The sequence below is a fragment of the Lepisosteus platostomus genome, chromosome 8 (genome assembly GCF_059453375.1).
Source record: "Lepisosteus platostomus isolate fLepPlt1 chromosome 8, fLepPlt1.hap1, whole genome shotgun sequence".
Classification (NCBI taxonomy): domain Eukaryota; kingdom Metazoa; phylum Chordata; class Actinopteri; order Semionotiformes; family Lepisosteidae; genus Lepisosteus; species Lepisosteus platostomus.
Window position 1 is genome coordinate 40,525,955 of NC_142618.1, and position 14,233 is coordinate 40,540,187.

Consider the following 14,233-nt stretch of genomic DNA (forward strand, 5'->3'; position numbering starts at 1 on the left):
TATACAAACACGCTACACACTTTGTGGAAAGAAAAATACATTATAACTAATAAGACACAAACAGATTTCCAATTAGATTCCTTGCTCTTGTCATAATATCACCAGTTCTCTTTGGATAATAAAACATCTTAGTTTTCAAAAATGACAATCTTCCAACTTGCCAATCAAATAACCAAAGAGATTCCATTTACTGTATATACTGTGTAGCGGCAAGGCTTATTAAAATACAGGAATTAAGTTTGCTGCTCCCTTGCCAGTCCATCTCTCCTTCATCTCAGTGGTGCTGGATACAGAGAGGCCATTCCATTTGGTTCACATTTAAGGTGTTTTTCTAGCTGATAGAGTGTCCTGATGAGGAACAACTCCCAAGGCTGAGACACATCAGCCACCCTAATAAATGGTCATCTCTGGCACTTTACTGTCTGGGAGATTCCAAGGGAGAATCTCATCCCAAGTTGTTTACAACCCTAAGGTCAGAGTGCATTGTTACTCATCCTTAGCCAATCAGGAACTGGTAGGGCAGGGTAACCCCACGTGGGTCTCGGATGCCCATGAAACTTTCAACCAATGAACGACTGTAGTTCCTCCAGGTAAAACAGGCGGCACAGGGCTCCTCCGTGCTCCTCCTGGAGATTCTCAGACTCAGCTCAGACAACCACGTAATGGCCAGTGTGTTCGAGTGCCAGGACTTTCCTTTGTTCTAAGAGTGAAGAATGGAGGTTGCCAGCGCGTAACCAAAGGATCCGCCCGAGGTTAGCCCAGCAGCAAGCCTCGTGAACCCACCGCGAACGATCACCTGATCAACAAGTGAACTACGGTAGGAACTGTGGACAGCTGAATCTCAGGATTCAGGGCTAGCGCTACATCAGGAACGGACCGGTCTTCTTCTTGTCTAAAGAGTGTGACGTGCTTGGACCCGCAGTCACTTTTCTCATGTGCACAAACTCTGCTAGTAAAGCCAGAACTAACTAGCCAGTCTTCAGAGAACATCAGCAGCGCATTGTAGCAGAAATCTCTCCCTCCTTCTCCCACGTCGCACGCCGAACCAGCACTGCCTGGCACCAGGCCAGAGAGCGACAACTAGACACAGCAAGAAGCCTGCCACTGTTCCTTTGTGTCCACGGGAGATCTGAATCCACAGAGATTGGATGAGTATTCAACATTCTGCATTACAGCTTGAGAATTCAATTGTTACCTCAACCCCAGTTGATATCAATTTATTTCCTATGAGTGATGTACTTGTTTTTGAGTATCTAGTGTAGAAAGTATAATCCAAGTTCATTTACGAAATGGTCTAAATGAATGGTATGCTGAATGTATGTCCCTCTTGGTTTGTAACTCTTCATGATTGAATATATACCTTTTGTATTCTGCTAACCCTCACGATAAGATCTGTTATGTTTATATGCACATTTTATGTATTAATACATGTATTGTTGTGTATTAGTATCTATGTGTGTGCGTTGCTGAGTATCCCGTTGGGTCGGTCTTCTAATAGCCATCAAAGAATCATTTTGTGACTTACTGCTACAATTGATAATTGTCCTAGTAAATGCACAAATCCCTACATTTATTGGTGCCTCGTGAGAGGATGCCTACAACTGTATACCTACAGTATGCAGCACAGGAATTTAATCACATATTAACCAGTTGTTAATGAATGTTGTATGTTGAACGTTGAATGTTGTAATTTCCATTCTCTTTAGAATGTGCCATTGACACAACCATCTGATTCGCAAAAAACACTTCACAGGAAATAATGACACAAAGAATTTGATGCATTTGAGGATGTTTGTTTGGATAGCTTAAGATTTGGCTTAAATCGTTTGGTTGAGGACCAGTCCCATGTCCACTAGATGAGGAAACTGGGACCTCCATGCAGAGTGAGGAGTTAACCAAGGGGGAGCTTCAAGGTGGAGATGAGGCGGAAGAGGGATATATAAGTTAAATATAAAAGAGCGATTTACATATTATATACAAATATGCAATACACTGTACACTATATAGCTTTCTGGAAATTACAGAGGGAATGTTTTTGATTTAGAACGACAAAAAAAATATTCGTCATAAACCCACCCAAACTTCAGTTCAAATCTTCCACTCAATGCTAGAATGCAACCAAATGCAGAAATTATTTCCAGCATGTCATAGTGGGTTTACACTTACACAGAAATGTAAAAGGATGGAGTGTAAAACGACGTCAGATATAATGTACTTTCTGTGTAGGTGCAAATGTAAAAACAGATCCAGAAGTAACAGAAGTAACATTTTCTTATCTGCCAATGTGTGCTTGAAGTCAGGGGAATACTCCTTCACATCCCTTCAGTCACATGTTGAAATTGTTTTTTGTTCTTGCTAGTTGCTTCACCTCTCCTTTCAGCACTTGCCAGAGCACAAAACAAGCCAGTGGAGGATTTTTTTTACCACCTACACAGCTCACAAAGTACAGTGCTTAGACTGCTCAATACATATAAAAACACTGGCCAGGAGGATGCAGTAGTCTTAAAACTGTAAGAAGCAATAACCACACTGCACATGTCTCAGAGATCTGAATGACTGCGTTTGATAACTGTCCTTGGTCAAACTCTGTCTAGCATTTTAACTTCTGTTTTGTATCTCTTCTGCTGTTAGGTTGCTCAGCTGTGACCATCCTTCTTTCTGCTTTTGACTCATTCAGCTACTTTGTTCATTGAGCTACCTACAGTAGTTGTTAAAATTCCTTATTTCTTCTATTCTTTTCAAACAATTAAGATGGGGATAAATGATGAACTTTGTTATTCTTAATTTAGCTACAATAGATTCTTATATACATATACTAAACTGGTGAAATATAACACAACAGAAGGATCGATAAATTCTATAGAAGCTGCAGATTAAATGTAAAAGCATTTAGATAGACTTCAAGACTTTTAAAAGTACAAAGTATACAATTCAGGCAGCCAAAATATAAACTATATATACAAAATGATAAACAAAACTAATTTAAATAAGGTACTTATGAATATGACTTTATGTTAAAACTGTACATCTTGTATATCTTCTTGACAAAAGTTTTTGGGAAGCAATAAAAAGACAAACATACTGGTATGTTATCCACTTAAAATATCAAGGGATGCTATGTTAAAATTGAGCAATACACCAGACAAAGCTCATTTAGATTATTGTGCATTATTCTGGGTACTATATTACTAAACAAATATTGCTGGAATCAACCAGCTACTGGACTTCCAGGAATGTTCTGACACCGACAGGCTAAAAGAATCAACCCTTTTTAGTGCTGAACAGAGAAAACTATGAGGAGACCTGATTCGAGTTTTTAAATTCCGCGAAGAAATTGACTAAGTTAAAAAATATCTCCAGAATCAACAATAAAGCACGGCTATGCTGTAAGTGGAAACTCTGTGGAAGTGCATTTAAAACTGAGGACAGAAGTCACTGGGCAAAGTAGTTAGCATTGCTGCCTTGCAGTTCTAGGCCCTGGGTCCAGTTTCTGTGGTGCGTTGTACACGGAGTAGTATGTTCTCCCCAGTGTTCACATGATTTTCCACATTATCTGGTTTCCTCCCACAGTCCAAGAGAATACTGGTAGATTAATTCACTTCTGGGAAAACTGGCCTTGGAGTGTGTGCATGTTTGTGTCTGTGTCTGTGTATTCTGCCTTGAGCCCATTGCTTGCCGGGATAGGTTCTGGCTCCTCCACCACCCTGTATTAGATAAAGCTGTTAGAAAATGTATGGATGGACAGGAAACACCTTCTTATTCAAAAACATGTGGAGCCTGCAACAAGCTATCCAGCTACTGTATATTGCTGAACTTTCTTTGGCATGTACATACATACGTATATATATACACCTCTATTTTTTCTTTAATCGCTGTAAAGGTCTGCCTCATACATAAGATGAACAGTTGCTTCACTTTTCACTTGCTTTTGGATATTAGTAAACACCGTACAGTCTGAGGCTGTGCAGTATTGAAGTTGTTTTCTAATCATAATTTGTAATTAAGTACTTTTCACAATGATTATTTAATTATAATGGCCTTGTTTGATATTTAATTTAGAATTGTATGTATTTGAACCTTTTCACAGGTTTTCTGTGTTTGGATAATATTCCAAAGTTCCACTTTAACAAAACTGGTGATGTGAGTAAAAAATGTTACTGTATACCTCTACACCCTTTTTTATGATACAGAATAATTAGAGGCTGACATCACCAGCAAAAAACAAAAAGCCTACTGTACAGTTCATGTGTCACAAATTCAAAATAATTTTAAACAGTTTTTCAGTTAAAAGGTATATGGATATTATAGGGAAACATTGCCTCTTATATTAATTATCATCACCTTTGCATGGACTTCAACTAATCACTTTTCCTAGTTCAAGATTTGGTATTAGCAGGAAGCAGGAAGTACAAAACAGGAAATACTTTTTGTTGAAGTAGCTAACATCAAAAAGCTATACATCTATTCCTATCCCAGGTGTATCCCAAGAATATTATCAACACATTATTTTTACCAATCATGTTTTAATTTTTTATCTTTTATTTACAGTCAAAGAAATGTTTTCTCATCCAGCTGTTTTATCAAGTAAAACACTAATAACGAAAGGTAAAAGGAACATTTTATAAAACACCATGAAGAAGCACAATGAATAAAATTTGCCAAAAATTTTTATTTGCCGTGTAGTTTGGTTAAGAAACGTGGGAGAGTTCCTGTCTCAGGAACTGAAATCAATGATGAGGATATTTGCTGGAAAAAGGATCATATTATCATATTATACATTTGGTGAGAATAGTAGTGACCCATAGTGAGTTTGGGGAACAAAAAGTATGATGTGAATATGTAGTTCGGGTGAAACCCGAAGAAGGCTCCACAGCCTAAACGTTGTGTTTCCTTTCTTCTCTTTCAGCATGGAATAAACCTAATACTTGTTTGTATGATGGGAATGACAGTAAAGACACACTAAGGGTGTGTCACACTGACTGTCCATGATTCAATTTCTTTTTATCTTACGGTAAACTCCTCTGTATTCACAAGCTTGATTGTATAGCTAGCAGACTTGTGCTGTGGTGCAAAATCTACTTTAAGTAGGTAGAATACTGTGTTTTGAATGTGGTCTTTCAGAAAATCATTGAAGAGCATAGGTTTGCTGTTACATTGCATTCATTCAGAAAGCATACACTTCTGAAGCCTATTGTTTTCATGATAACAGCTTGAATTTTACACCAATTGCCACCAAGATAAACAGGATGGGGAAAAAGTACATGCAAAAGTTTACCATTTTACTTTTACAATGCTTTTGTTAACATTTCACAATTGTAATAATTCGAGTCAGACGAGAAGAAATCTCCAAAAGTCCACTGAATCAAGATCAGGAATCTTCATAAAAGATTCCATAGCTCTAAAGACCCCACAGCAGCCAGGGAAAAAGGTTAATAAGTTGATTTTTCTTTTTTTTTCACTGCACACACATGCAGCATCTTTAGATTGTGGCCTGTTCATTCTGTTCAATGTTAGCTACCAGGACTTTAGTGTCAACAGGTGATGAAGAGGTATCGGTATTAAAATATAGTGTATTATCAAAATTGCACTCTCCTTGGACAGGCCTGCGTCCTCTCTTGTAAATGAAAAAGGCAGCAAGTCCAGCTCCTGTTATTATGAGGATAATAATGGCAACCACAATTCCAGCATAACCATGGGGTGATTGTTCTCCAGAACCAGCGTCTATGATAAATAAAAGATGTATATCAAATGCTGTTATGTTTGTTTTTATACAACTTATAATAAAACAACTATCAAGACTTCTGTGTGTGTACTTTATACATACAGTATATAAGATATATACTGCATGTACAGTTTTCTTTGAAAATTATTCTGTAGGGTTGAATACACAGACATCTATATATGAGGAGAGAAAGTCCAGTGCTCAAGAGTCTCTCACATTTTAATCATTTGAATAGGAGGTATGTTTTTCCTGGATTAATAAATTGCTTGTTAAAAGTAATTTAAATCTCATACTTTAAGTGAATATGCCCCTTCTTTACTTACAGTAAATGTATATCCTTTTTTGTTCCGTGACTTAGAATACAACTAAATTTAACCATCAGAAGAAAGGTCAATGAAATGCACAGAGCCCATTAAAAACAACAAATAAAAAGGAACGTTGTGCCAGTTTTAAATCCTTAGTTTTAACAGTGCTCACATAATGTGGAGACTTTCTTACTACTGCTCTTCTGAATAAAAAAATATTCAAAAACATTTAGGCAGCCTTTACTGGTGAGTTAGCAAGTGGATCAGGTAAAATGACACACTTGATTAAAATTTTAGTCTTCTATGTCCATAAATTTAATAACTTACATTAAGTGACGAAAAACAATGTAAAGTCATTAAACACTTTTTCCTCACATACAGTATTTCCATAAAAGATCACTAAAGCATTAGAAACATCAAAAAATAGACACTTACGCTGTTCAGTTTTGGGGCTTTTCTGGGTTGGTGGAATGACTGGACAAAAAGAAAAGGTAATATCAGCAAAAATGCAAAAAACACATTGGCAGACATGCAATGGGTATACAGTATATAGATATGAAGCACAATTTGAGGCCTCTTGGTCTTGGTTTCTAGTGCTTTAAAATGGTCAGCACTACATTAATATTAATATGTCCCATATTTTACAGCAACTTCTGCTGGCACTTAAAAACACTGTAACTCTCAAAGGTTTTCCCTATAATAACTATATTCAAGCCAATAGCCACTGTATGCTACTCTGATGACATATAACTCCAACTCCAATTGTTTTATCCAAAAATCTTTGCTAGACAATTTAACAGATGATGTTGTATCAAAAACAAGTAATTCACGTTCAACTGTATGAACTGAACTGTCTGATTTTGCTGAATTTGTAATATACAATCAAATATTGGATTTTCATCACCTTCTAAGTTTAAAGCATTTAAATTATGTAGACCACTTCCTGAAGTTTACTCTTTTTAAGGTTGCATACTTAATAAAAGCCTTCTCTCAGAATGAAGAATTTACAAATAAATCCATAATTCTGATGACAATGTGCATGCACATTTGACATTTGTACTGTCCCAGTATGTCTTTGGACCCTGCATATCTCCCCTTTTCTTTTTTTGTATTGAAACATTTCTGTTTGACAGGTACAGTAGCTACAGTATGCTAAGAGGCTAAGAAAAACTACATGTACAGTATGTTGTGCAAGCTCTTGAATGTGAGGTGTCAGAACAAGTTATTCGGATTCAGAAGTATTTAAGAAGCTGTCCTGTCATCTTGAGTAAACTCAGCACTCCTTGTGCTCACCAAAACCAAGTTTCAACTAAGTAGATCACCTGATGAGATGACTTTGTCCTCTGACTTTTTCTAATTATCTACTGAACTGCCATCACACAGATAAGTCTGAATGAAAAGATCGGTGTCACCTTTTGCTGCTTTGCAGATATATGCTTTGTATGAATGGCAGTTTGCATTGTTCCACATCCCACTGTCAGAGAACATCTCAACACATTCATCATTTTGACGTGATGGTTCACCACTATTCCAATTAGTGTAGTCCACCACACTGTTGTCTATCCATAGCCATGCCCCTGTAGAAGAAGAAAACAAGCAAAAATGAAAGTACACGTACTATGTATTTCTTTAACTAGCACTGGGGTGCTAACATTCTGATAAACCAAAGTAAGAATGGAGATTTTGAAGGTGATCGCAAATTAAATTTAAGATAACAGTTTAAATTATACAGTTTCTACACTTTAATTTGGGTAACTGAAAGCTGAAAAGTATTGTACTTCATACTGTATTCAGATGCTAACCTGAATTGCAAAATCGTTCAAATTAAAACCACTGCATTGAGGCAGGAGAAGACCTTGTAAGCAGACATTTAAACTTTAATTACTAATTAGAAAAACTGTATGTATTTCACAATCTGTGTTTTAGAGCTGGTATGATAAAAAGGGATTTTTTTAATGGCTTTTTTAGGGGTATTTATTCATTAGTATCAAACAGGCTTGATTACACTGGTCTAACAAACTCCCAGTAAATTTCATTTTCATATACTCTTGTTTTTAATCTAAAGCTTGCTCATTTTATATTGAGCAAATAATATAAAACTATAAATAAACTATTGCACTTTTAGCATTACCATGAAAAGCTGCCTAAGGCAATATTACATTACAACGTATTAGAATGTAATGTAATTGTACATTATTCATGCATTATACAATAAATCACCAAATGAATGTAACCTAGACAACTGAAGTATTTCATAGAGATGGTATATGATTCTAAATCAAAATGCTGTTACCATTCACATTCTTGTAAAGTCCTATCCAGAAAGACTTTGCTCGGTCTCGCTGCAGTTCAGCATTTTGCAGCAAAAACGCAGCCTCTGTGGGATCTTCAATGGCGACGAGAGATCCACCTAGCATGGGATATTAATTATATGTAATAATATTATTAATTTCACTATAATATTTTCAGTGAAAACAAATATTTCTCAAGTTCATTTTTCAGAAAGATAAAAAAAAATATGACAAGCACAGTTTTAAAATAACCACGGAAAATAAGAATGTGCAATATTAAACAGAAAAGAATGGCAAAAGAAACATACCAAGCTTCATACACTCCACAGAAGCATGGGCCCAGTTGTCTACCACTGAAGCACTAAATGTATAGCAGTGACCACGGAATGGCACCCACACTCTTCTCTTTTTGGGTTCAGGACAATTACCAGGAAGCTGTGGAGGCTCAGTGGGAGCAACATCTGTTAACAAGCACAACACACATTTTCTTTCTGACTGTGGTCTGACCAGTATCTGTACAACACACTACATTACAATCAGTCTTATACTGTATTTTTCACCATGTCTGCTTTGGTCTGCTTCATGACAGGCAGAGTTGCTACAGTATAAATAACAAAGTTGTGCTACCAGGCACATACACATGACTAACGACTAACGACTGCTTATTAATCCATGGGTGTTTGTTTATGTTTTAATAGTACATTATACAGTAGATGCGGCACAATATATGATGTGTATGTTCAGCCCAGCTGAACTGATGTTTAGACCCCTCTTCAAAACTGGGATGGCCATTCAAGGTACAGTGAGATTGCACCATACTGGTCTTACCCAGGCTTGTAAAACCTCAGTCCATGAGAGAAGTTTCTCATTTTTATTTCACATTTAAGACTTCAGGTAACTGAAATAGTCTTTTTTGCCTTCATTTACCCCATTTCAGTTGTCTGTCATGATCCTTTGAAGGGTTCAGACAATTACAATAACTCAAGTAAAGATTTTAAAGCCCAAAAAAAAGGGTATTAAACTTGTTGAGCTAAATGGAATTATAACATAACGGAAATTCAGGAGAAAGGTTAAACGCTAATCTCGCACACTTCCGCTTGTCAATGTACAGTATATAAACCTTACACCCAGGACTTCCTTTCATATGACCTTTCAGACCCTATGCAGGCGACACAATAGAGTGAGTAGAGTGAGGAAAACACGGGGAAAAAAGCATGCGGGATTCGGGAATGAAAACAGGGGGCATGTCCATAGTGCGCTGGTGTTCGGGGAAGTTTTGGCCGAGGCAAACAGTCCAAAACTGAGTCCAATAGGGAATCCGAGAAAAGGCAAAATCCAGAACCGGGCGGTCCATCCAAGACAAACAGAATTAAAACAGGAACCAGATTGGAACCGGCAGGAACAGGAACTTTAAAACCTTGATGGGACCAGGCGCTTCCAGGTCCCGGACTTGCCTGGTACGGGAACCAATGCAGAGCCCGGAACAGAGTGAGCGTCTGGCTTTTAAGGTGAACTGAAAAGGGGGCTGGAACAGGGAGCAGGTGCGGGAGATGAGTAAAAAACAAGGAAGGGCTGGAGCGTCCTTAAGAGGAGGGGTTACGAACGTGACAAGTACTGAACAACTGATATTGGAACAAAAACTGTTCACGTTCACATGCCAGGAACACCCCCTCTCTCAAACTGGTCCTGACCAACTTACTATTTTACAACAAAATTAGCATAACATTAACAGTTGCATACCTGAGACATTCATTTAATTACTTTTCAAGGTATCCTACCTTTTGTCTGTTTACACACGGAGTAGTAAGTGTTATTGCAGAGCCCTGTCTTCCACGTCCCATCAACGTCCATGTAAACACAAGCAATGTTATTTCTAGGTTCCCCAGCAGCCCACTTTGTGAAACGTAACTTCCAGTTATCGATCCATGTGAAATATCCAAAGGTCTGAAAAAAAGGAAAAATTAACTGAGAAAGTTTTTTTTAAAAAAAATAGAACAACCAGTTAGTTTTTGTTATGCCATTTGAGTGTTTTTATTTCTTGGCTCAGAGCTATAAATACAGAAATTTCACACAGTGAAGAAGGAGTAAGCGTATCATGTCACAGGCTTCACAGCACCATGTAGTAGATTCAGCAGCAATAGCACAAAAGACATGTCCTTCACTGTCAGTGCAATTCCTTCCTAGAAAGATCACTGGGGTTTTTGTGTCACTCAAAGCCAAGAAAGCCTAACTGACTAACCCCACACTTCCTCCTGCAGTGCCCACCCATTTATGCACTGCAGTCCTAATAGTAGATAAAATAAGCTCATTTGACAAAAAACACAAAATACTACTCTGTCATTTAATAAAAAAATACGTCACAATTTAGTATCTTTATGTACTGTATATATGATCATAGAGCTCAACCTGTCCTCTAGAAAACACCTTTGCCAATTGACCCACTAGGGAGGTCCTTGTGAGGAAGCTTTTTAAATGCAGTGTCAGCACCTCTATGCAGCTACAGTAAGTTGCATTACACTTAATAAACAGCAACACACTGGTAATTGTTCTCTGAGCTTTATAATCCTCTGACTTAAATCCAGCTAAATTGTCATTAGCAAAACTTCTTTGTATTTTAAAGCTTTCTTTGACAAGCGTATTATGTACAGGCATGTTTAACCAAATTTCTTTATGTAAGTCAGGTGGGTAGCTGCGTCAGCATACCTGTACATAGGCTGCAAAGGAACAAGTAATAAGTTTATTCCATGCTGAAACATAACACAGAAAACACAACATTCTGGCTGTGGAGCCTTCTTTTTTTATCCGAAGAAGACTCCACAGCCAAAACGTTGTGTTTTCATTCTTCTCTTTTCAGCATGGAATAAACCTATTACTTGTTCCTTTACATTTCTTTAGATTTATCTTATATTAAATTTGATTTTTTCCCCTTAATGCTCTCATTTGGAATTGCAAATTATTTTTTAACACATTTTACAGCTACAATATGGGAGAAAGTATTACTGAACCTAAGGATCAAACACAATCTAAAACACTTGTCAAAGGCTTCCATTGTTTCAGTGTTAACTGTAGGAGACTTACAGTAGCATTAAAAAGTGATGCAGTTCTGGGCTACAGGATTCAACATGAATTCCAAGCACTTAGACCCACGCAAATAAAAGGAGCCCCTCATATTAATATATAGTACTGCTAACTGCGCTACATTACCACATTGCTGTTAAGTCCAATCCACATGGGTTCTTTGTATTTATGTGCTAGAAGCCTAACAAAGGCTTGTGTTATAGAATCCAGAATGCTAGCCAGATCTGCATCATCTGCTTTGCATTGTCTTCTGGCTTCATCCCAGTTCATTTTCTGATTTATCACTTTAAAGGAGTTATTGCCAAACTTAATGTAACCACCAGGTGGTGCTGTTGTTGTTGGATTATTAATCAAAGGATCTGGAAAAGAAAACAAAACCAGTATTAGAGAAAGCATTTTATCAGGATAATCTCTATAGATACACATTTGAAAAAGGAGCAGAATGCACCTTGAGAGAAATCATGTCTCACACAGATCAGCTTTTAAATTAGATAAATAAAACAGCTTTTTGCCTGTTACATTGTTTATCAGGTTTACACACTGTAGTGCATATATATCATAATATGTGAAACCAAATGTCTTTTTAGCCATAAACGAATTGCATTATTTTGTATCAATTATTTATGATGGTGAAAACGGACTTCACATAAACACATTTTTCTTTTTGTGTGCACTTCTATGAGGCTGACCCTTAAAATCTTCCTTTTACTATTGCCAGTGTGTTATCAGAGAAATCTGGACAGACTGCAATGCTCACCACTTTTTCTTTGGCAAATGAAAGGCCTCGACAACAGACAGTCCTCAACTTTCCACTGTCCAGACATCGTGGGGGAACTGCTCACTAGCACTACACAGTCAAATTCCTAGAGAAGAGACTAGCAATACTCAGGACGAAACACGGGTTTTTGAAAATATTTCTGCTGCTCACACTCATATACTGTATATGTACAGTGGAACAAACCTATATACTGTATATATCTAAATATATAGGTATCCGAGCAATATCGAGAAGACCAGGTCTGCTCATAACCATCATTGACAGAATTTTACAACACGGTACCAAAATTGAACATTAATATGGCAAACATATCTGGAGTTTAAAGAATACCTAAAATATTCATTAAACTAGTTTTTGTGCAAGCTACAGTCTATTCCATTTTTCTGCAGATTGAAAGATCCAATAGTAAGATCTTCACTGAGGAACATTTAAATGACTGTATATCACAAGACCAAAGTTTTCTTTGATAAAAGTAGGTTAGGTACGTAATACTACGTGGTTTAACCTGCACATGATGTTTCATCTCTGTATGCCACCTGGGCAATGAACATTTTCAGAAACTCAGAAGTATGGAGAGTTTGTGTTCTGCTTACTTCAAATTTTCTGAAAGGGCTATTTAAGTTAAAAATGTAACAACACCATTTGCTTACATTGTCTTTGTCATATACTGTACATGTATTTGCCTGAAAGCAGAGCAGTGTGGCTTACTAAATTCACAAAAGACTTAGGTTTGGATTCTTTTATGAAAGGGACAAAATACAGTATGCAGCTTTAAGATCACTATTCCTGCTATGCACAATGAAGATGCAAGTTCATATTCATATTTACTGTATACATAGCTTGTCAGTGTAAATATAAGATTGTGAATATCATTCTTTTTTCTCCCACTCATACAGTTTTGTTAATCATAAAGCACATTATTCTATAAAGAAGAGTTAACTGACAAGTGATTTATAGTAATACTGCAAGGAAGTTGGTTTTGCAACCAATTCCAGATGTAACTTCTGCAGTATAAGAGAAATAAAAAATGGAAAAATTCTCTTTGAAAATGACTCTTAGTTAAATTTCTATTTGTTACATGTCTCTTATATTTTGATATATCTGAACGCTGGAGAAACTCTTATTTTAATTTGTCAGTGAAGGTGTAATTTTTTTATATTTTCTATTTTGTCTAAATGTACATACAGAACGAAATGCATTGCCTTAAGATGTGGAGTACCTCATCGGAGTGGAGATATCTGCCATCGGGCACAGACACTGGGTTGCCCTTTGCCCAGTTGGTGTAGTAAACCCCTTTCCCATCAGTCCAGAGGAACCGCATTTCTGCATTGATGTCATTTAACCCAATCCACACATCTGCTGTCATTTCCTGAAGCTTGGTGGTCAGGAACACTGAAGAAGGAGATAATGATGGTGTAACAGTAATTGAAATATAAAACCTAAACAGTGACCTTTCATTATGCTTTAAAAACAACACCTACAACATACCCTGGCTTCTTTTAAGAAAAAAGTTGGAAGAAAACCTTGAATCACTTAGCTGCTGCAGTGCCTCGCAAAGTAATCAGAAACTATTGCAAATGTATTCAGGGTTTCCTCTAGTATTTGCCTGCAATTACTGTAGTTCCATGCATGCTTTTCCTTCAGTCCCAACAAGCCATTTCCTGCTAAGGAAAACCATCCCATAGCATGATGCTGTCAACGCTTTGCTTGACGCTTTGCTTGACTAGTGATGGCTGACTAAGAGATTTGCTGTGTTGGGTCTGTGCCATATTTAAACCAAATGAAATATGAGATGAGTTTTTAGTGATGATTTGCTTTAAAGCAAAGAAATTTACGGAAGGGTTTTAAAACCTTCACAAGGCACTGGACTAAATGGGCTGAATGGCACTCTAGATTGTAACTGTTCTAATGTTCTTAAAATGAGAAGCTTTGTATACTCTTTAAAAATAATGCTGTGATATAGTAAAGTATAATTTTGGTTGGCCTAAAATAAACTACTGACACTCCTCAATTACATTATAAGAAATACCAGTAGAATCACATCTATAAAATAACTGCT

General features: G+C 36.9%; 1 protein-coding gene across 1 annotated transcript in view; it reads right to left on the reverse strand.

The window, feature by feature from the left end:
- Window positions 1-4,503: 4,503 nt before the first annotated feature.
- LOC148657321 (macrophage mannose receptor 1-like) overlaps window positions 4,504-14,233 on the reverse strand; it is a 44,523-nt gene continuing 34,793 nt past the window's right edge. The window contains exons 22-30 of the mRNA XM_088643419.1: window positions 13,394-13,566; window positions 12,154-12,259; window positions 11,523-11,755; window positions 10,097-10,262; window positions 8,627-8,779; window positions 8,321-8,437; window positions 7,440-7,604; window positions 6,463-6,501; window positions 4,504-5,721 (exon numbers count right to left, since the gene is read on the reverse strand). Coding sequence (XP_088499545.1) covers window positions 5,480-5,721; window positions 6,463-6,501; window positions 7,440-7,604; window positions 8,321-8,437; window positions 8,627-8,779; window positions 10,097-10,262; window positions 11,523-11,755; window positions 12,154-12,259; window positions 13,394-13,566 — 1,394 coding nt within the window. The 3' untranslated portion in view covers window positions 4,504-5,479. The remainder of the gene's footprint in view (window positions 5,722-6,462; window positions 6,502-7,439; window positions 7,605-8,320; window positions 8,438-8,626; window positions 8,780-10,096; window positions 10,263-11,522; window positions 11,756-12,153; window positions 12,260-13,393; window positions 13,567-14,233) is intronic.